Here is a 21,859-nt window from a genome sequence, read left to right as displayed (position 1 = left end):
GGATCTGTGTATTTCAGACTAAAGTAACGACTGTGCAGGTGAAATAGTCATGGCCAGGAACAGGAGGCAAGACTTCAGCGTCTTGGCCCTTATTATTTTCCTGACTTCTCACAGCTTTTCACTCCCACTCACAGCATGAAAATGCGAGCCGAGACAGCTGTCTGGGAGATTCAAGAGACAGGAAAAGAAAAGTCAATTGCCTGTACATTAAATTGGAGCTGGAGATATTTTTTGGCTTGCCTCCTTGTTCTCAATGGTATATTCTGCAGTCCAAGGGCTAAATTCAGCTTTATTATAACACAGGTGGTGTTATATTGCAAAAATGTTTGTGTCTTTTTAAATCACATGTTACGGATGCTCTGCCTTTAGCCCCATGGGAATCAAAGGAAAGGAGGCATCGGCTCCTGACATAAATCCCCTTGCCAAGTTCCCTTTCAAGTCAGACGTGGATGGCAGGAGAGCTGCTCTCTTTGTGGGTTAGTTAGTGTAATCATTTGTGAAGAGGTTTAGCGACTTCCTCTGAAAATATTCCGTAGCAATGGGAAATATATACTAACTTGGGAAGATATCCACTAAAATAATATCTACGTATGTATGTATGTATGTATGTATGTATGTATCTATCTATCTATCTATCTATATCTATCCTTCTCATCTATTTATGTGTGGTATTGGAGAGATTATCACTGTATATTTTCCTAAGTTGCTTGAATTTTAAGAAACATGTTATTTCGATAACTTTGGAAAATTAAGCTATTTAAATGTGGGGGAAATTTTAGAAACCCATGGAATATATTTTTGTTTAATCTCACTGATAGAATGCTAAAAATAATCACTACAGTTTGGAGGAATATTTTTTCTTAAAGTACAGAAAGCTTCCCAACCAGCTGGCTCAGTTGGTTGGAGTGACGTCCTGAACACCAAAGAGGTTTCGGGTTGGATTCCCAATCAGGGTACAATACCAGTCTGGGCACATACGGAGGCAATGGATCGATGTTTCTCTCTCACATTGATGTTTCTCTCTCATTTTCTATCTCTCTTTTCCTCTCTCTCTAAAAATCAATAAACATATCCTTGGGTAAGGATTTAAAAAATAAAAATAAAGTACAGAAAGCTTATCCATTTTCCATTTGGGCTTACTTCTTTTAGCCCATGTGGCTAAAAACGATACAATCTCTACATTTTCTAGGCATCACATTTTCTATGTTAAATTATTAAATAGATAACTAGCAATGAAGAAATAAAGAAATGGGTTAATGTTTCCTCTCTTAAACCAGAAACAAAAGCTACTTGGGACTTCAACTCACTGGTTGTCCTTGAAACGTAAAGGGAGTGTCTAAAAGTTCTGCATCAATAATCTGACCCTCATTAGAAGCTATTTTGGATAACAGGAAATAGTTTTCTTTATCCAACATATAAAAGCTCACATTAACATGTAGCTGGTTACAAGCAACTCTGCCAAGAAGAAATGCATACAGCACTTCTGTCCTGTGGTCTGCATTCAAGGCTGGTTCAACATTACCTTATAAAATTCTATTTTTGAAGCATCAATAACTGAGCCAATTAAAAGCAATTATAGGTTAAAACTACACATAGCTCTTTTTATAGTTTGGAACATATGACATAAGAACAATTTTACTTTTCTAAATGCAGATGTTTAAAGAAAATTTTATAATTGCGATTAAGGTTTGGGGCTTTTACTAGTTTTAAAAAATTTTTACCCTAGCTAGTTTGGCTCAGTGGATAGAGCATTAGCCTGCAGACTGAAAGGTCCCAGGTTCGATTCTGGTCAAGGGCACATGCCTGGGTTGCAGGCTCGATCTCCAGTAGGGGATGTGCAGGAGGTAGCCAACCCATGAATCTCTCTCATCATTGATGTTTCTCTCTCTCTCCCTCTTCCTTCCTCTCTGAAATCAATAAAAATATATTTTAAAAATAATAACTAAAACTAACTAACTAAATAAAATGTTAAAGTAATTATTATTGGAGTTATATATGTTCACTAGAGTAATGCTTGGTTTTAACTAAAATGAGCAGAGTATGCTATTAAATTAGTTTATACCTTACCCAAACTAAAGTTAAATTATGAAATTCAGCAAAGTAGTAATTAACAGTTACTATTCCTAGATGTCTTTGACTTGGAAAGCCACTTTCCCCAGTAGAATGACAAGGGGGTTAACGTTACCACTCTGTGGCATAAATGCACCATGAATGCACTGTGGGGAAGGGTGTGAGCATTCCTCAACCCTCCATCATCTGTGACTTGGTGATGCTTAGAGAGAAGGAGCCATGCTTGTTGTCTGCAACCCAAGGGCTCATCCGGGGTATGGCAGAGCGGGGAGCTCATTGGCAGTTCTGTCAGAATGCGGCCTAGTTCCTAAAACCTGGCCTGAGAATGAATGTGAGGAAGGGCCAGTGTCCAAGCCAGAGCACAGCACAGCAGTAGCCAGGGAGATGCCTGGGGCTGCCTGCCATTAGCTCAGGAAGAATCTCAACCCACTTCCAGAGCATCTTCTGTGCCCTGTCCAGGGACTCATTGCAAAGTTCTTCAATCATGGTTCCAACCTGGTCACTAGCTTTGAAGGGTCAGGACATGACGGAACATAGAAGGCGTTCAATTTATATTTATTGTAGAGAAGAAATATCTGCTGAACTGCCACTCATTTTGCATTACACAAACAACAGATCACACAAATGCAAAGAAACTAGCCATTTGTATGGCAAAGTTTTCAGAAGAAAAAGAGTCCTTGAGAACAGTGATTATATATATATATATATATATATATATATATATATATATATATATATATATATAACATATTTTTATTGGTTTCAGAAAGGAATGGAGAGGGAATGAGAGATAGAAACATCAATGATAAGAGAGAATCATCGATCGGCTTCCTCCTGCAAGCCCCCTATTTGGGATCGAGCCTGCAACCCTGGTATGTGCCCTGACCGGGAATCGATCCATGACCTCCTGGTTCATAGATCAGCGCTCAACCACTGAGCCACACTGGCCGGGCAACAGCCTTATATTTTAAGCTATAGCCTAATAGTTACTATTTGCTGGTTCAAGTGACTACAGCAAGTTAGCAATACCTACAGAGAAAATTTCACAACAGTACTATTGAAGCAGTTAAAATGATGAGCTAAATTTCTCTCTCTCTGGATCTCATCTTTATATCTCTATCTCTCTTCAAAGGCACACTGTGAAGAAGGTAAATTTACAAATCTAATATCCATTCAACAAATATTCAGTGAACATTTACCATATTTTGCTTTTGAAAAAGACATTGGCTCTGCCCTCAACAGCTCCAATTATTTGTAATAAGTGCTCTAATTTGAGGTAAATACAAAGTGCATAATTTTATATGAATTAAGCACACACTAAATATCAACCTTGCTTTTCAACTCAAAACAGAGCTAAGAAGTAAATGCTTATTAATGAGCCATATAATTTTACCATGAGGAGAAAAGTCCATAAAATTTCAGATAATCTAGGTTTTAGTTTTATTTTGCTTTCACTAAATACATGACTTTGTACAGGTCATTTAATCTTTAGTCATTTACTCTCAATTACTCATTTTAAAATATCAGAGTTAGGCAAGTTGATCTTTTAAGATTTTTTTTTCCTAAAAAACTGTGGGATTCTCTTAGTCTTTCAGGACACTTAGACTTCAATCATTGTGTCACCTAGAAAAATCTAAAAAATGCAGATCTTTTTATAGGTAATGTTAAATAGCCAAAGTTGGATTTTTAATATAACTAGCTTGCTTCCAAATATTTATAGATATTTATTGAAGTTTTATGTGACCATTGCTATCATCATAGTAAACTTATAAAAGTATCTTTAAGACTCAACATCACAAAACTATTGTTTTAAAAGTACAAAGCAAAAGAAGAAAATAAACAAACCTTTAAACATATCAGAAATAGCATTCCTTCATTGTTTGTCTGATTATCATAGTGGTGAAAGTTATTATTTAGAAAATGAACCTTTTTTTTTTTAACAAAAGTGAGACTCATGTACTTCTTAGAAAACAGATATAAAACCAAATAGAAAGTGTTAAAGAGTGCTATTTGTATTAGCATGTTTCCAGTCTGATTTAAACATGCTTTCTATTAATTTTTAACATGCATTCATTATACATAGGTATCTACCTACTATAAATATGTAAATTAAAAACTATCAACATTGGAATGCAAAAAGACTTCAGAATATCTCTTTCTTACTGAATGAGACCTAGAAAGAAAATTACTGTATGAGACCCAGTGGCCATGAATTTACTTTTGTGATAAGTTATTTTGAACCCAGGAAGATATGTGGTATGTGACGGGCAGACTCCCAAGCCCCCTTGTGCTGAACTCCTGGGGCAGTTGACTAATGGCTTCCAGCACTCAAGGTCTAGCTTAGTGCTCTGGTCAGGGGAGTGTTGACATGAGGATGGCGAGACCCCCTCCTCTTGCTTGCCTTTCATGCAACATTGATTCCAGATACAATTTTGAAATAGCTATGGCTCTCTTAGACGTTTGGCTTCTTTGCCTTTTCACCCTTTCCCACCTCTTATTTCTCTTTTGGGATAGCCCTAAAGTCCTCAGGGGCCCAAGTCCTCACAAGTCTCATCTCCTGCCAGTGCTGGCTTTTCAACTCAGAGCAGAACTAAAAGTGTCTGACTTGAGTATTGCACATGGCGCTGCACTCAGATGGGCCCCACACCTGGCCTAATGCTCTGCTGCATGTTAATTACCCTTAACAAGTATTAAACAAGGGGCTCATATTTTCACTTTGTGGTTGGCTCTGAAAATTATGTAGCGCATCTTGCCTCCTACCCATAATTATCCAGAGATCATTAGCAAATACACAAAAGAATAGCGTTGAAGGAACATGCACTAATGTATGAATATCAAGTTAGACTTCAATTCTCTCAGAGATTGTAGTTCCTCTAATATCCACCTATAACCTTGACTTTTCACTTCACTGCTATAGAACTGTATTTTATCTGCAAAATAAGAACATTAAATTATGAAGTGTATGTCCTCTTCCAATCTAAACAACCATCCCATATAAAACTAAGGATCTGGGCTTTAAAAAAATCTTACCTAATAAAAGAGAAACATGCAAATTAACCATCACTCCGCTATGCCCACAGCCAATCAGAGTGAGTATGCAAATTAACCCAACAAAGATGGAGGTTAATTTGCATATGCAGGCGCAGAGCAGAGTGAAGCCTGCTATGAGGGGAAGGGGATGGTGGAGGGAGCTACTGGAAAGGTGCTCCAGACAGAAGCGAGGACTTGCCAGCTCCGGGCGGCTGGAAGTGAAGCCAGGGGAAGGAAGGCCTATTCTTGCATGAATATCGTGCAACAGGCCTCTAATATATATATTTAATTTCAGAGAGGAAGGGAGAGAGAGAAAGAGAGAGAGAGTGAAATATAAATGATGAGAGAGAATCATTGATTGGCTGCCACCTGAACATCCCACACTGGAGATCGAACCCACAACCTGGGCATGTGCCCTGACCGGGAATCGAACCATGACCTCCTGGTTCATAGGTCAACGTTCAACCACTGAGCCATACCAGCTGGGTGGGATCTAGGCTTTTAAGAGTAAGGTGTTTTCAACTCAGGCAGAGTAAAAGACTACATTAAAATAATTTAGACCATTGAATGGTCTGCTACCCTGGTTAATTTACTTAATTGCAACTGCATGTTTTTGTGGAAATTTAATTTATTCATCCAACTTATACTTACCCATCATCATATCTATCATCCAATTTATAAGCTCCTTGTTAATTATCATGTCCCTCCAGTAGACTACAGCCCCAGGGGGATGGCAACTCTGTATATCAATCATGTTTATATCTGTCATCAGAGGACTTGGACACAGATGCTCCAAAAATATTTGTTAAATGTCAGAATACACGACTGAATGAACTGAGCATCTACTACATGCCAGGTTTTTGTTCAGTCAGTACTGGATATCCAAAGTTGAATAAGACAAGACCTTTGCCCTCAAGATTCTAATAGGACACAGAAAAACAAAACAACCACTACAGACGGATGTAATTAATACTTTAATAGAAGCGTGTTGAAACAGAGTGCAAAGGAGGGGGCCTTTCAGTTTGGCTGGTGATACTGGGAAAGGCTTCGCAGAGAACACAATGTTTCCTGGAGCCTGAGTAGAAGCCCAGGTAAATAAAACAGAAAGGACAGGGGTGGGGCCCAGGGGCGAGAACATGCAAAGAAGGGGAAGTGAGATCAAAGTTAGATTAGGGGAACTAAAACTGGAACACCATAATCTAGGAAGGGTGGTTAGGAAGGAAGATTAATAGGAGCCAGATAATAAAAATCCTTTTTGCATAATGAGTTTATCTTGAAGGTTAGGATGAGTCATTGTGACAGGAAAGGGGGATACAGTGGGAGTTGTATTTTGAAAGATCACTCATTACAATATTGAGGGCACAGGCTAGTTTTAACTCCCAGGGTTCTGGGTAAAATTCCACATTTTTGTGTTCAATATAGAAGCAATAATTACATCAACCACAATCGGATAAAATGAGATAATCTGTGAGAAGTCTCAGGAAAGTAAAGAAGCTGAAGATGTAGCCTATGAATATGTAATTAGTGTATTTCTTGGCAAAATGAATGTATGGCTTATAAAATAGTAAGTACATCATCAACAACAAAAAAAAAACCACCATAAATCAAGTCCTTGGAAATCACAAAATTCTCCCCAATTCAGTAAACAAGTCAACAGTATAATAAAGAATAAACAGATAAAAGGGATTCAAAGTGCCACGTGAACAATGTTGGTGACAGTTGAGGAGAAAGGAAGCAAAAGAATGGACGACAGTTGTATAATTCATGGTAAATATATTTTTTTAAACGTGGGTGGAGACCAGTGTTTACTAAATATGGAAGATTAATATCAGTAGAGGAAGGAATTGTTTGTTTTTAATCCAAGAGGTCATTGTGAACAATGGGCAAAAAAAGGACATAAGTTACCATAGAAACCATTTTAAAAATACTGAAGCAAACTTTACTACATCCAAGGATTTCAAAATCTTATATAAATCACTTGACCCTGACTCTGTTTGAGGCAGCAGCCAATTTATTTTTCTCCCACATAGTTCCATTCATTTATTTGAGTAGAAACTAATAGAAAATTAAAATTTGCCCATCCTTTGCAATATGGCAAAGCTGCATATATATTCTTACATGATGACTTCTTAACTATATAAACAAGTACATAACTGAATACCTATGATTAATAAGTGCTTAATTAAAATTACAGAACATCATACAAAATTCAGTAGCTATGTATTTAGGTATGAATGCCACACACACACACACACACAAAAAAAAAAAAGTTTCAATATTCTCATCAGCCACAATTAGAAATAAAATAATAGAGAAAAATAATAACCTGGGATGTGAATTGGTTTTCTAAGGTTCTTAAGGTATATGAGGGATATATCACATGAAATTTAAAGTCCAGTATTTTTTCCCATTATAGGTGAATATTAACCTAAATTACACATTATTGGAACTCTGAAGTTCATGGGCACCTGTGTGGTCTTCATCCCTCTTACAGAGGCTAACCCAAGGCCTCAGGTCTGACTCAACACAGGAAGGGTTAAATAGCTACCAGCTCAGTGAAAGATTTTCCTAAATGCAAATATAGTTTTCCAGTTGTAGTGCTTTTGAGAAGGGTCCAATCCTAGTCTTGATGGAGAGGAAATCCCAGAGTCCTCAATGTTTCAGGTATCCAAACACCTATACTGTCATATTTCCCATTTTCTTTTCTAGAAAAGATCTGTGACCTAATTAAACACAGATCAAAGCAATGAAAATAGATGACACCGACTCCATAAAGATTTCCCATAAGTATTACTTTTGTTGTGTGAAAAGAATCTAATGATAATGTCAAGGGGTGCAAGTAAAGATTTATGAGGGAAAGAGGTGCACAAGGAAGGAAGGTACTGAGATGCAAGTCACACACATGTGTCAAATGACAACACTGGGAGCACCATTCTCAGGAGGACCATCTGTCGGGTCACAGCGAGGGATCCCAACTCCACAAAAATGGAGACTTGATCAGGGTCTGAGTGAGAGGCCTTTTATCCTTAGGATACATTTTTGATTTGGCTCTACAGAAAGTACAGAATTATATGTAATAAACTAGAGGCCCAGTGCATGAAATTTGTGCAAGTGTAAGGTCCCTAGGCCTGGCTGGTGATCAGAACTGATCTGTGGGGCGATCAAGGGGTCCCTGCTGGCACTCATCTTGGTGGGCCTGGCACCCCCCCCCCCCCCCCCGCCGCTGCCGCCAGTCACCTCCCTTGGCTGGCCTGAGGCCTGTGGGCTGGGGGCAGCTCCTGTGTTGAGCATCTGCCCCCTGATGGTGAGTGCTCATCATAGCAACCGGTTGTTCCACTGGTTGTTCTGCAGTTCGGTTGATTTGCATATTAGGTTTTTATTATATAGGATTCTTTTTTTTAAAATATATTTTTATTGATATCAGAGAGGAAGGAAGAGGGAGAGAGAGACAGAAAAATCAATGAGGAGAGAGAATCCTTGATTGGCTGCCTCCTGCATGCCCCACACTGGGGATCAAGCCCAAAACCTGGTCATGTGCCCTTGACTAGAACTGAACCTGTGTCCCTTCAGTCTGCAGGCTGATGCTCTATCCACTGAGCCAAACCAGCTAGGGCTGTAATAAATTCTTAAGATACTGCTCTTATCTAAGTAACTTCCAAGAACCTTGCAACTCTTTTTTTAAAGATGTAACTAAGACAAATACTCCACTTTAAAAATATATATTATTTGCCCTAGCCGGTTTGGCTCAGTGGATAGAGCATCAGCCTATGAACTGAAGGGTCCCAGGTTCAATTCCAGCCAAGTGCACATGCCTGGGTTGCGGGCTCAATCCCCAGTGGAGGGTGTGCAGGAGGTAGCCATTCAATGATTCTCCCTCATCATTGATGTTTCTATCTCTCTATCTCTCTCCCTTCCTCTCTAAAATCAATAAAAATATATTTAATATATATATATATATATATATATATATATATATATATATATATATATATATATATATTTAATTGATTTTAGAGAGGGAAGGGGGAGGGATAGAGAGATAGAAACATCAATGATGAGAGAGAATCATTGATCAGGTGCCTCCTGCACACCCCACACTGAGGATGGAGCCCACAATCTGGGCATGTGCCCTGACCTCCTGATTCATAGGTTGACACTCAACCACTGAGCCACACTGGTCAGGCAACCTTGCAACTCTTTATTGGCAATGCACAAGACTATCCTTTTATTCTTCCCAGAATGACTTTGAACTATATACACATGTATTTGCACCTACTCAGGCCTGATATTTACATATATATATATATATATATATATATATATATATATATATGTATACACACACACACACACACATAGATATATAGATATATAGATACTTATATACTATAAACCTTTAGAAACATGAACATATGAAAACATTAGCATTAATGCAATTTATCACTCCTCCTTGAACCCTTTCTTCCCTTGGGTTCCAGATCTCCCTTCTCTCTTCTTTTTCCCACCTAGGCTGCAGCTTCTCAGTCTCAGAGTCTGGGACTCTCCTCACTCTTCCACCCCTAGTGTTGGGTGCTCTATTTCTCAAACCTCCTCTCTTTTCTTTCTGTCCTTGTTCCCTGGGTGGTGTCAACCAAGTTCATAGCCTTAAAGACTATCTGTGTGCTTATGATTCCCACATGTTTTCTCCAGCTGTGCCCTCCCCTTTGATCTCTATAGTCATATAGACTCGACTACCTTCTTGGACATTTGGATGTCATCAGACATCTAAAATATAACATGTACAAAACAAAATCAAACCCAAAAAAACAACCCCTTGATTTTCCTCCTCAATCCTATTCCCAACAGTCTTTTGTCTTTCCTCATTTCAAAATGAAAAATGAGGAAGGGGACAACTTTCATCCCTCTCTCTCACACCTCACAGTCCATCCACCAGCAAATTATTTTGGTTTTATTTTAAAACATATATCTAGATTTTTACCACTTCTATCCCTAGCCACTATTTTAAATCTAGTCCAAGTCACTCTTATCTTTCTTACCAAACTTACCTCTCTCCTGGTCTCCCTGTTTCCACCATTGACTATCTATATGATATTAAATATATTATAGTCACTTAAAAAATACTTATGAAGTATCCCCATTATGAAGTGTAGCATGTTGGTCAATTGCAGGGCACTGATGTGAATTTGACCCAATTTCTGCCACTCTGTACTTGGAGAGGGTGGATTAGACATTAGGCGATGTAACATAATGCAAAGCAATGTCAGATTGCATAGCAGTACTACAAGTTCTAAAGGAATTTAGACAGAGAAGAGAGAATTTCTGATTTTATCCCTGAGATAGCTTTTGTTGAGGAAGCTTTGGAGTCGGGCCTTGAGTTGGGCCTTGAAGATAAGTTGAGTTTTAGGAGCAGTTAGTAGAGCTTACTCCTGGAAGTGCTCCAGGAGGAAACAGAAGAGTCAGGGCACCTTCAGGATATTGCAAGTTGTGCCACTTGGCAGATATCTTGGGTTGGAGCTAGAGGAGACAAACGCTGGACAATTAAGATGGAGTTAGAATAGGGAAGCCAAGCCAAGAACTTGGGACTTTCATGGAGATGTCAAGAGTCAAGGAAGGTTTTTACCAGGGGAGAAACAAAATTAAAGTGTCTGCTAAAAGTAATTAATTTGGAAGCAGTGTGTGAGAATGCTTTACCTTTTGTTTGTAAGCCCTAGACCCTCCCACTTTTAAAGGCCAAGTGCAACAAAGGGAACCCATACCCCATATGAAATACATTTATACATAGGTAATTTTTGAATTGACTTGATTTACATGTGACTAATTGACATAATTTTAATATTTGTAAATGTTTGTTAATTTGGATTTAGCACTTTCCTTTTCTGTTTGATAGCCAATGTTTTTGCAGACCCTTGAAGATCCAGAAGGCCTCAGGCACTTTGTCCATCATAGTGCACAACGGATAAAATGGCTCTGCAAACAGAAAGACTTGGAGGATAGGGCATTAGACAAATGTGAGCTCTTTAATATGTTAAAAAGTAATATGAAAAAAAGTAATATGAACATGTAACAGACCTTTAGGATTGAAAGCATTATAGTTACAGAAACAACACACTCATCTGAGAGGTGAACATAGTCACTCATTCAGGTAGGATGTGTGTCCTTGAAGTAATTTGATGGTCAAAAACTAATTTTGATTTTAAAAATTCAGAAAAATAATCTCTTCAAAGTAGGATCCAATTTAACTGGTTTCTTTCTTTGCCTTTACATGTCTTGGCCAATTTTATTTTCAATTCATTAATTTAGGAGGCACAATTGATCCATTTATTCATCAACTATTTATTTAACCTATGTTCCAAAATATAAAGAAATGATCATTGTTATATGCTGAAAATTGTATTCTATTTAAATTCAAGATAAGATCATACAATATTCATTGTAGAAAGAAATTAAACCAAAAGGAGAATTTCAGTCTAAATACAATAAATGGATTTTTGTCATTGTTTTTGGCTTAATAAGAAGAGGGATTAACTCAGAGTAATAAAGTGCAAAACTTCATCTCTTAAGAAACTATAAAAAATTAGAATTTTCACAAGATGGAAAACTATTCCTTTCCCCATGCTTGCTTAATATTAAATTAAAAGAAAATTGTATTTTCATTATTTATTTATTATTGTTTATTCTATTTTTCAGTCAACATTTTTGGTAGTCTGAGGTTTTCTTTCACAGTGTAATGGATTTATAATAAATATTATAGTAAACCAAAAACATTTAAATATTTTAGAAGGAGGCCAGGATTATATTTTACTGAACAGTTAGTGAACTTCATAGGCATGTCTCCAAGAGTAAATGTTCATCTTTTTTCTCATTTGTTTCTCTTTGAATTTACTCACAAGTTTAAAAAATCAAAGTTTGACCTTGTAGTCGGTTATCCAACTTTTTGATTGAATTGACCTCTGTATGACACCTGAGCCTGCCTATTTGAATCTTCTCTGGAATTTACCCCTTGCTCTATAAGACTGCATTGATACCCCTTATTTTACAATAGTCAACCTGGATACATTAGTTAAAAATCCTTAAAGTTTAGTAGATTTTTTTCAAATGAAAAAAACAAATGTAATAAAAGTCAGTTAACAAATTTTATTAAGTAAAACATTGTGCTAGAAGCACTATGAAAAATTACAAAGAGGCTAAACTCTTATCATTATCTTCAAGAAACTGAAAACCTGAAGAGTTTAGATATTTATTTTTTTAGGTATAACTATAAAGGAAAGAGTCTCCATAAGCCACCTGCTAAATGGATCCTTTTAGCCATTGAGAGCAGAAAATGTACATACTAATTATTTGCTTTTAATATTTTAATATCCCTGTATTATACTTTTTGTCCAGTATTTGCTTTTAAGCTTGTATTTAAATTGATGAAAGTTACAGAAAATATTCATCATTCTTAAGATCAAATAAATCCCGCACTGCAGTCTGTCTGCTCATCCATAATTCAGGATCCCAGCCTCAAACACAAGGCTCAGACAAGCACAGATATTGGCAAAGGTGAGATACTGAATGACTATAGTAGCAGCTAAATGATGTAGCAATCTGTGTGCACTTCAATCTTCTTGCACTAGAAATAAAAATTAAAAGCATAAAAACAGCCAAATATTATGGTTATAAACTAAATAAGCAAGAGAGGAAAGCCAAGTTGCAACTATTTATTAGTTATACATGGTTCTGATATGGGAATAAAACCCAAGATGTGGAAAGGCATTTATTACTCAGATTATCTATCCAGACCCACCCACACCCAATAAATAAATAAATAAAGGTGGCAGAGGGTGGGAGGGCAGATTCTAGAAGAATGTTCTTAGGGATTTGAACTTTGAAAATAGATAGCAACTCTAGTTCTATTTAGGTTCATAGAAAAGTATTTTTCCTCAAATAAATTTCTTCATGTGTCTTAATTATCTGGGCAATAATGCCCACCCTCCATTTATAAGGAACGTGGTCACTAAACACCCTTGTCAGAAGCCAGGTCTTCTCTGTCCGGGATGTTGACTCTTGCTTGGGCTCAAAACATCAGTGAGCTGCTCAGTGAGAACTGAACACAGGAGGAGACATGTCCCTCGCCAGCTGAATCAGCGGAATTAACCCAGCAGATCAAGAGGCGAGCAGACAGATCTGCCAGGCCCCTTCACTTCCAGAGGTTCATTTTGTTTCCACTGATGCAGGCCAGGCTAGATGTGGCCACAAGACCTTCCATTTTATAACCATTAATAACACACACATACACACACACACACACACACACACACACACACGTGTGTGTGTGTGTGTGTATATATATATATATACACATATATATGTAAGTATGTATATACATATGACGTAGTTAATGCTAAGAGCTAATGGTAACTGTCTAGTGCTCAGAAATCTCATCTCTTTCTAAACTGTAAGGTTTATTGCTCTAAATTTGTCAGGTACCCTTATGACATGTTGTAACGCTATCTTTGACTAGAAAGGAAAAACAAAAATATAGTAAGTGTAGTCATCTCACTATGTAATAAAATTACTAATTTTATACAGCACAGAATATATAAAACCATTATAATTCCTCTCCAAATCTGAAAAAATTGCAACAAATGATCAGGCCTTTGCCTTCTCATGCAATTTTCTTCTATGGCTATTGCAACAGTTCACCACATCCTGGTATTTATAGTTTTCAAAGCACCTTCGTCTATCCTCTCACTGAGCTTGACAACAATCCCGAGAGGGTCAGTCCACATTTTGCAAGTGGGGTCCCTAAGTGTATAGATATTAAATAGGACATCCACTGTCACAGGTGAAGGATGGTGGGGGGGCTCCAATGCTTTCCTCCATTCCATACACACCTCAAGAAAAACCACTTATATATCCACCACAAAAAAATATTTTAATTTTTCGACCCAGTAATCCCACTTCTAGGAATATATCCCAAGAAACCAGAAACACCAATCAGAAAGGATATGTGCACCCCTATGTTCATAGCAGCACAATTTACAATAGCTAAGATTTGGAAACAGCCTAAGTGCCCATCAGCAGATGAGTGGATTAAAAAACTGTGGTACATCTACACAATGGAATACTATGCTGCTGTAAAAAAGAAAGAAGTCTTACCATTTGCAACAGCATGGAGGGACCTGGAGAGCATTATGCTAAGTGAAGTAAGCCATTCAGAGAAAGATAAATATCACATCATCTCACTCATACATGGAATATAATAAACAACATAAACTGATGAACTAAAATAGATCCAGAGGCATAGACGCATCGAACAGACCATCCAACCTCAGAGGGAAGGCAGGGAGGCGGGGGAAAGAGAGGGAGAGAGATAAACCAAAGGACTTGTATGCATGCATATGAGCATAACCCATGGACACAGTCAGTAGTGGGGGGTGAGACCATGTGCTGGGGGGGGGGGGCGGATGAGCAGGAGAAGTCAGTGGGGGAAAAATGATTCATATGTGGTACTTTAAACAATAAAGAATTAAAAATAAATAAATAAATTACATTCAAACATTAAAATATATATATTTTAAAAACCACGCTAAACATCAGTACTCTGCTCTCTCCTCTCACCCCTAACCATAACCTTAAAAGAATTGTCATTCAACCCAAAATACAAATAAAATATCTGTAGGATCATAATCCAATTCTGAATTATTTTCAAATTTACTTTTTATAATTTCCCTTTATTGCCAATCGCATCCAGAGAATTTTCCCATTTAATGCACTCAAAGGAAAATCTGCTTTATTACCTAATTAATTACCTTCCCCCAGAGTTTGTAAGAGACCTGTAGGTTTCCTTTCCATTACTTCGAAAATGAGGTCACTGAGACACCAAATGCACAGAATGGTTCAGTAATTAACACCCAGGCAAACAGCCAAGACAAGACACAGAGGCATAGAACTCCAAATTCAGTGTTCCACCTCCCCAAGTAAAGACATACAACTTACACTGGAGATCCCTGGCACTGGGCAGACCCAATCAGAGGTCTGTTCAGCCTATGGAGGAAGTCTATGCCCACATACTCAACAGAGATCTGCTCTTTTATCTGGCCAGGCTCTTTTTGGCATTTCAAGTGGCATCTTACAACAATAAATGTGAAATAAGCACCACTCGCACTGAAGCATCAAAACTCTGGGCAGATAAAAACGATTGGGGTCACATGATGATAGGAGCTTCTAATTGGTGGTTTCTGGTCAGGTGGAGAAACTCCCAGTTTCACTCATGACCTGATTTTCTAAAGCTGGGAGCATGTTCCGGGCCATAAATATCCAGACTTAAGCATTTAGTCTGTATTGGAACGGTCAAGCATGCTTAACTGAAAATTAATGCTATGCATATCAAGTCTACTGCAAGCCAGGGAAGTGGAGTTATGACAGATTACTATGATGCCCATGGTGCATAGCCACACTGATCACTTGCTGTAGATTCTAGAAAGCCTAAAGGCCAACCTAGAACATTATTTGACAAAGACTAGAGCAAATCCCTGCTAACGTTGGATATTTTTATATCCTAAGAACGTGCGTTTGAAGCCTGGGAGAGGTAGAATGGGAATTGTAGAGAGAAGCAGTCTTTTCTTATATCTATAGATGATGATGATTTTTATGGCTCAAGGACTATACATGTTTAAAGAAAATTCACAAATAGGAACTCATTTATGAGCTGCCCTAACATTTGACTGTTGATTCTCTCGCAAAGAGCACCTTGCTCTTAGAGAAACAACACTGGTGGGAGCGGTTCCAGTCTACAGGCTGCCACTAACCATTGATCTCATCACCCCTTTGGGCCTCTTTGCCTCATTTTGCTTAAAGACTTTCTATATCTCTAAGGGCTTTCCTGTTGGGATAAGTAAGCCACTGGTTTACTTATCTGACAATAGCATCTAGTTATTTGTTACCATTATCATGGTGCTCTGTTGCCATTTGTTATTGAAGGACTAGAGGCCCAGTGCATGAAATTTGTGCACAGAGTGGACGGGTGTCCCTCAGCCCAGCCTGCATGCTCTCCAATCTGGGACCCCTCGAGGGATGTCTCACTGCCCATTTAGGCCCAATCCCACCAGGATCGGGCCTAAATGGGCAGTCAGACATCCCTCTCACAATCCAGGACTGCTGGCTCCCAACCGCTCACTTGTCTGCCTGCCTAATTGGCCCTAACTGCTTCTGCCTGTCAGCCTGATCACCCCTAACCACTCCCCTGCCAGCCTGATCGGCACCTAACTGCTCCCCTGCCGGCCTGATTGCTCCTACCTGCCCTCCCCTGATGGCCAGGTCACCCCTAACTGCCCTCCCCTGCAGGCCTGGTCCCCCCACAACTGCCCTCCCCTTCAGGCCTGGTCACCTCTAACTGCCCTCCCCTGCGGGCCTGGTCCCCTCCAACTGCCCTCCCCTGGGCCTGGTTGCCCCTAACTGCCCTCCTCTGCTGGCTTGATCACCCACAACTGCCCTCCCCTGCTGGCCATCTTGTGGTGGCCATCTTGTGTTCACATGGGGGCAGCCGTCTTTCCCCACATTGGTGTGGCCATCTTGTATGTTGGAGTGATGGTCAATTTGCATATTACCTCTTTATTAGATAGGATAGTTTGCTATAACTCTGAACTCCCACTGGACACCAAATAACCATTAATAAGGCCACACAAACACAGATGCAAAATCAAAATAAGAACTTGGTCTTTTTGCTACATAAAGAAGACAGAATCTTAAAGTAGCATCAAGTCATTTAAAAACACTGGGATAAAAGACATTTTGCGATTCCTTGCTATGGTTTCATAAAGATTGAATAAAAATGTAAGCACCTTGAAAAGGTTCTGAGATAAACGGATATTGAAAGCGCAGTAACAACGAAAGCCAGACAATGACAGCCGTGTCTGTGCCTTACCTTGCAGCCTCTGCATCACGTTGGCAATGTCCCGCGGGGACCGAGAGGCTGTCCTGGAGGCCGCCATGGTCCCTGCTGCGCATGAAACCCACAGCAGAGACTCCTGGCTCCAGGCAGAGCAGGACTAGGCTGCTCCAGAAAACACCTTGAACTTCACTGGATCTATGGGGTCATGATGCAACCCCAGGCACGGTGGCAGTCAGAGCGGAGACAGCACTCCCCAAGGTGAAACCACTTCTTTTCCTTCCTCTTCAATAAACTCAGGAACCTGAAAAACACACAAAAGGTACAATATGAAAAAATCTACATAGGTCACCAGAGTGCTAAAATGAGAACTATTTCTATTCAATTTGAATAGATGATTCACTACCAGGTGAAATGACTAATGGGAAAATACTTATAAGGTACTAGGCAACTACTAGGAATTTTGATGATAGTTGATAAAACAAATACATACACAAGACATATGCAATAGAATTGGTAGCTAAGAGGAGAAATGCTCACTTTTAGTTCATGTTTTTAAACTATAAACTTTCTCCATTGGTCTATGAAAAGTGAAAGTTTAAAACACGGAGTTCCATTTCTCTTTCCCCACAGGCTCTCTTACCTATGCTGCGTTAGCCTGCTTTGCACAGCTGATTTTGCTGTTTTGTTTGTACACTTCTCACGAATGAGATCAAATCTTAGCTCCTAACAACATTTGGTGAATTAAAAAATAAGTATAAAACTATTTTATTCTAAAATTTTGAGTTTCAAATATCCTGACTTTAGAAGTCAAAATTGGTTAGATTTACTGTTATTTCTCTCCATACAGTAAGTTTTAAGGGTGGTTAAGCAGGCAAGATGTTTTCCTTCTTACTTCTTCTTAAAGTCTCTGCTTTGGTCTAGGTTAGCTTATAATTCAGTGGGGGAGGGGAAAAGAGATAGGAGAGTAGTTGCTGAAATCTTGACATTGAGACATGTACTTGGAACAAGGATTTCTTAACCCTGGGGTTAGCTGAAGAGAATGTTTTGCCACAGATAAAATAATTAATGACAGAAAAAGAGGAGAGTGCAAAATGTGCCCAGAGAAAGAAACTTAAGCGCAGGGCCAAATTGACCCACACTGGGGATCAAGCCCGCAACCTGAGCATGTATCCTGACCAGGAATCAAACTGTGACCTCCTGGTTCATAGGTCGATGCTCAACCACTGAGCCACACCAGCTGGACTACAGTAATCTCTTTTAGATTACCATTTTGAAAAGGATGCACAACATTGCACACCGCTACTGTCCCCATGTGCAAAAGCATCTAAAAGGTGGACTGGGGCAGGAAAGGGATTCTGGCCACTTAGCAAGTTAGGGGACAGGGGTGGGCGCAGTGAAGAGCATGAATTGATAGAAAGGCAGAGGCGGACTTCTCTTGGCTACTTGAAAGGATACCCACTGGAAGTAGACCCAGTACTTGGCAGCTGCCCGGCTGAAGGGGTGCTTCTCAGTGGGTGGCTCTCCCAGTGGTTCTCAGAGGAGAAATGACTACTGTGGCTGGCCTGCCATGCATCCAGGCCCACAGCCTGCGATGACTGTGTGCCCATTAGCAGCCCTCACCTCCTGGGGACAATTATTCCACCTGCCCACACACACAAGCTGCCTTAATTTGAAAACCAGTAGACAATGAGAAGTGCCTGAGGAATCTTACAAGTGCCTCGTCTAAGCTGTTAGAAAGTTAGGTTCTCCAAATGCAACACTATAACTTTCTGAAATCTATCTATCATCTATCTATCTATCATCTATCTATCATCTACCTACCTACATACATACTAAGTAGGGGTGAGGAAAGGGATTCATTTTCATTCAGCTGCCCCACACCAAGCCATGCTCAGCACTGTAGTTCACAGATGGTTAAGACATGGCTACCACCGTCAATCAAGAATTGTGAAATTAAAAGGATTTTTTAAAAGTCATTGCATGGCAGGTCACCATGTTCCTACCCTCTTTATAGTTCGCATTCATGTTACCCAATAGATTTACACTGAAATATGTATCTATCCTTCCCTCCATCCCTCTTTTGATACCACATGAAAGTCAGAATAGCTCTGCTGTGTCCACCTTCAACTTATGCATCAGTCTTACTTCTACAGAATGTCCTATTCCTCTTAGTACCACCCTTCAGCATTATTTTCCCTCCATTGTTCCAATACTACCCATCTATACTATTATGCATATGGTTTGTCTTATATTTTTCACCATTATTAGGCTTAGCTCACTCTAAGATCATTGCTAGCCTTATCTCACTCAAATTAGACCACGAACATTTTGCAGGTATAGAGACTATAAGTCTTATTGCTTTGACATCTCACCTCTTGGTACCAAGTATATCTGTGAGCACATCGCAGTCCTCAATACATATTTTGTTTAATTAAATCAAGTTCATAATACTTCACCTCTATGAGCTAACCCCCAGAAAACCTCCTTCCCCACTGCAAAAGGGGTTGATGCAATATCCTTCCTATTTTAGACACAAGATAAAATATTTTGCATGTGTACACATATTTCCTCTTTTGCAAAATTATGATACTCTTGCTTTTTACTGATACTTTGACTTCAGAGGACAGATAATTCGATTTAACAAGTTTAAATTAGTAAAACAAAGATAATGAAAGGAGACTGGGAATTAGAAGATGTGAGTTCTAGGCTTAGTTTTGTTCTAGCCAGTTGGGTGATTGGGAGCTGGTTCTGTGGACAGAGGCTCTCGACCACTGCTTGTCCCGGGGAGTGTGGTGCCAAGAAATGGGCTAAAAAGACATGGAGCTGAGTCCAAATTCTGTCTCTTACTGTCCAAGTGACCTTAAGATAAGTGAACTTTTCTGAGCACTTGTTTCCTCATCTGTAAAAAGAAGTAATTTTATGCTAATAAGTTTAATTTCATCCTGCTAAGTTAAATTTGAAGTGTATCTGGCATGTAGTAGAGTTTCAGTTAATCACTGGTTCCCATCTTCTTTCCCCTGGCCTCAGTTTCTCTACCTGCAATTTGAATGAAGAAATACTCTCACATGTGCTCTTCAGTTCCAAAACCAATGGCGGCACATGTGACAGCTAAAACCACTACTGGTACAAGGTCACGAGATCTTGAAGGTCACTCCTTGAACTGACTGATTACTTAAGCAGTGGCTGTGGCCGTGACCTCCCGAGCCAGAATGATGGGAGCATAACCATGTCCAGGCACAGGATATTGTGAGGGGTGGGAGAGGGAGAGGGGAGCAACCCGTATTGGGATGCAAAGGGAGAATTAGGTAGACATTGCTGGGCTGTGTACCAATGAGCAGTCCCTGCACCATCTCCAAATCCTTCCAGCAGGAGGAACTGAGATTACAAGGTGGCTAAGTCCATCCTTCACACCGAGCAGAGAGGCAAGATTCCTGTATTATTTCATTCAGAAAAAAAAAAAAAAAGGTATTGAGAAACTATTTGACAATGGTACTAAGTAAATAGCAGTGAACAAGACAGATAAGCCTCTCTGAGAGCTTATGTACCAGAGGAGGAGATGATAAATCAACACTACAGCAAAGCAGAGTGAGTGTTGTAATGGAGAAACCCAGGGTTTTGTGGAAAGAAGCTCAATGCCCAATCAATAGCCATCTGCTGTATTTATTGTGCAGGATGCAGAGGGATTTTAAACTGTCTGATGTTTGGGATTCTCCTATCTAAACAGCATGCGCCTCTATCACCCACACCTGTGAGAAGCACAGCAGCAGGTCATCAGAGCGGGGCCTTGCCAGTCTCTAAGCAGAGTGGACAACCGGCTACTGAGGCGGTTTCTGGTTTGTGCTCCTAAAAAGGAAGACACTAACTAGGAAAGACACTAGAAGAGACCCCCCGAGGCCACAGAAATACATCTTCAAGCGGCGTAACTACAGGTTTGGGCATGGAGAAAGGAGAGCAGAAAATTCCAAACCCGCTACAATCGGAGATGATGTGGCTCATTCCTAACTGAAGAGGATGAAGTGACGCCGTGAAACATAAACGGATGGACAGCACGTTGCTAGGGTATACATGGAGCACGGATATTACTGAATGAGCTGCCTAAATATGCTCAAGAATAGCATCGCTATTAAAATCCACTTAAACAAAAATAGAAAAGCTAATGAATGCATTCCGACCTCCTTCTTCCTAGCTAAGTTCTTTGCTGGAATGAGTCACATAAGTGTCTAATTTTAAATTTCGTTATTGATTTTCTCTCTCACCCTTTAGTAATGGTACTAATTAACAACAACAACAACAACAACAACAACAAAACTAAGATGGCTAAATGGTATAAAGATGGCTAAAGGAAAGAAGAGGGCCATCTGGAGTTACCATAAATATACTGCTAACGTACACTGAGTGGCCAGATTATTATGCTCTCTGAACACATAATAATCTGGCCACTCAGTATATATATATTAGAGGCCCGGTGCATGAATTTGTGCATGGGTAGGGTCCGGCCAGCCTGGCCAGGGGGAGGGGACATGGGCGGTTGGCTGGCCTACCTGCTGGTCAAACTCCTGGTCGAGGGGACAATTTGCATATTAGCCTTTTATTATATAGGATATACACTGAGTGGCCAGGTTATTATGCGTTCAGAGATCATAATAATCTGGCCACTCAGTGTATGTGTGTGTGGTATCTATCAGTGAGTAGTACTGGTAATTACTCACTATTATGAAATCTACAGGGCACCAAATAAGCATTGGTCCTTAGCCTACAAGAGCAAAAATACAAACAAGTAATCAAAAGACCAAGTACAGAGCTGATGGGCATGAAAGATAGTGTCACAATTCAACTTCATTTTTATAAGCTTGGAGTATTGTTAATCATGCCCAAACATATCAG

At 39.4% G+C, this 21,859-nt stretch overlaps 1 protein-coding gene across 8 annotated transcripts in view; it reads right to left on the bottom strand.

The window, feature by feature from the left end:
* Positions 1-21,859, bottom strand: part of SYNE1 (spectrin repeat containing nuclear envelope protein 1) — a gene marked incomplete at its 5' end in the record, with an annotated part of 384,290 nt that overhangs the window by 360,288 nt on the left and 2,143 nt on the right. For all 8 annotated transcript variants that reach the window (XM_079780696.1, XM_079780700.1, XM_079780701.1 and 5 more), the window contains one exon: positions 17,009-17,276. In XM_079780696.1, coding sequence (XP_079636822.1) covers positions 17,009-17,075 — 67 coding nt within the window. The remainder of the gene's footprint in view (positions 1-17,008; positions 17,277-21,859) is intronic.

This window comes from Cnephaeus nilssonii, assembly GCF_951640355.1.
Source record: "Cnephaeus nilssonii genome assembly, chromosome: 9".
NCBI classification, from domain to species: Eukaryota; Metazoa; Chordata; class Mammalia; order Chiroptera; family Vespertilionidae; genus Cnephaeus; species Cnephaeus nilssonii.
The sequence above is the reverse complement of the archived record's forward strand: the minus strand, read 5'-3'. Positions and strand labels throughout refer to the sequence as shown.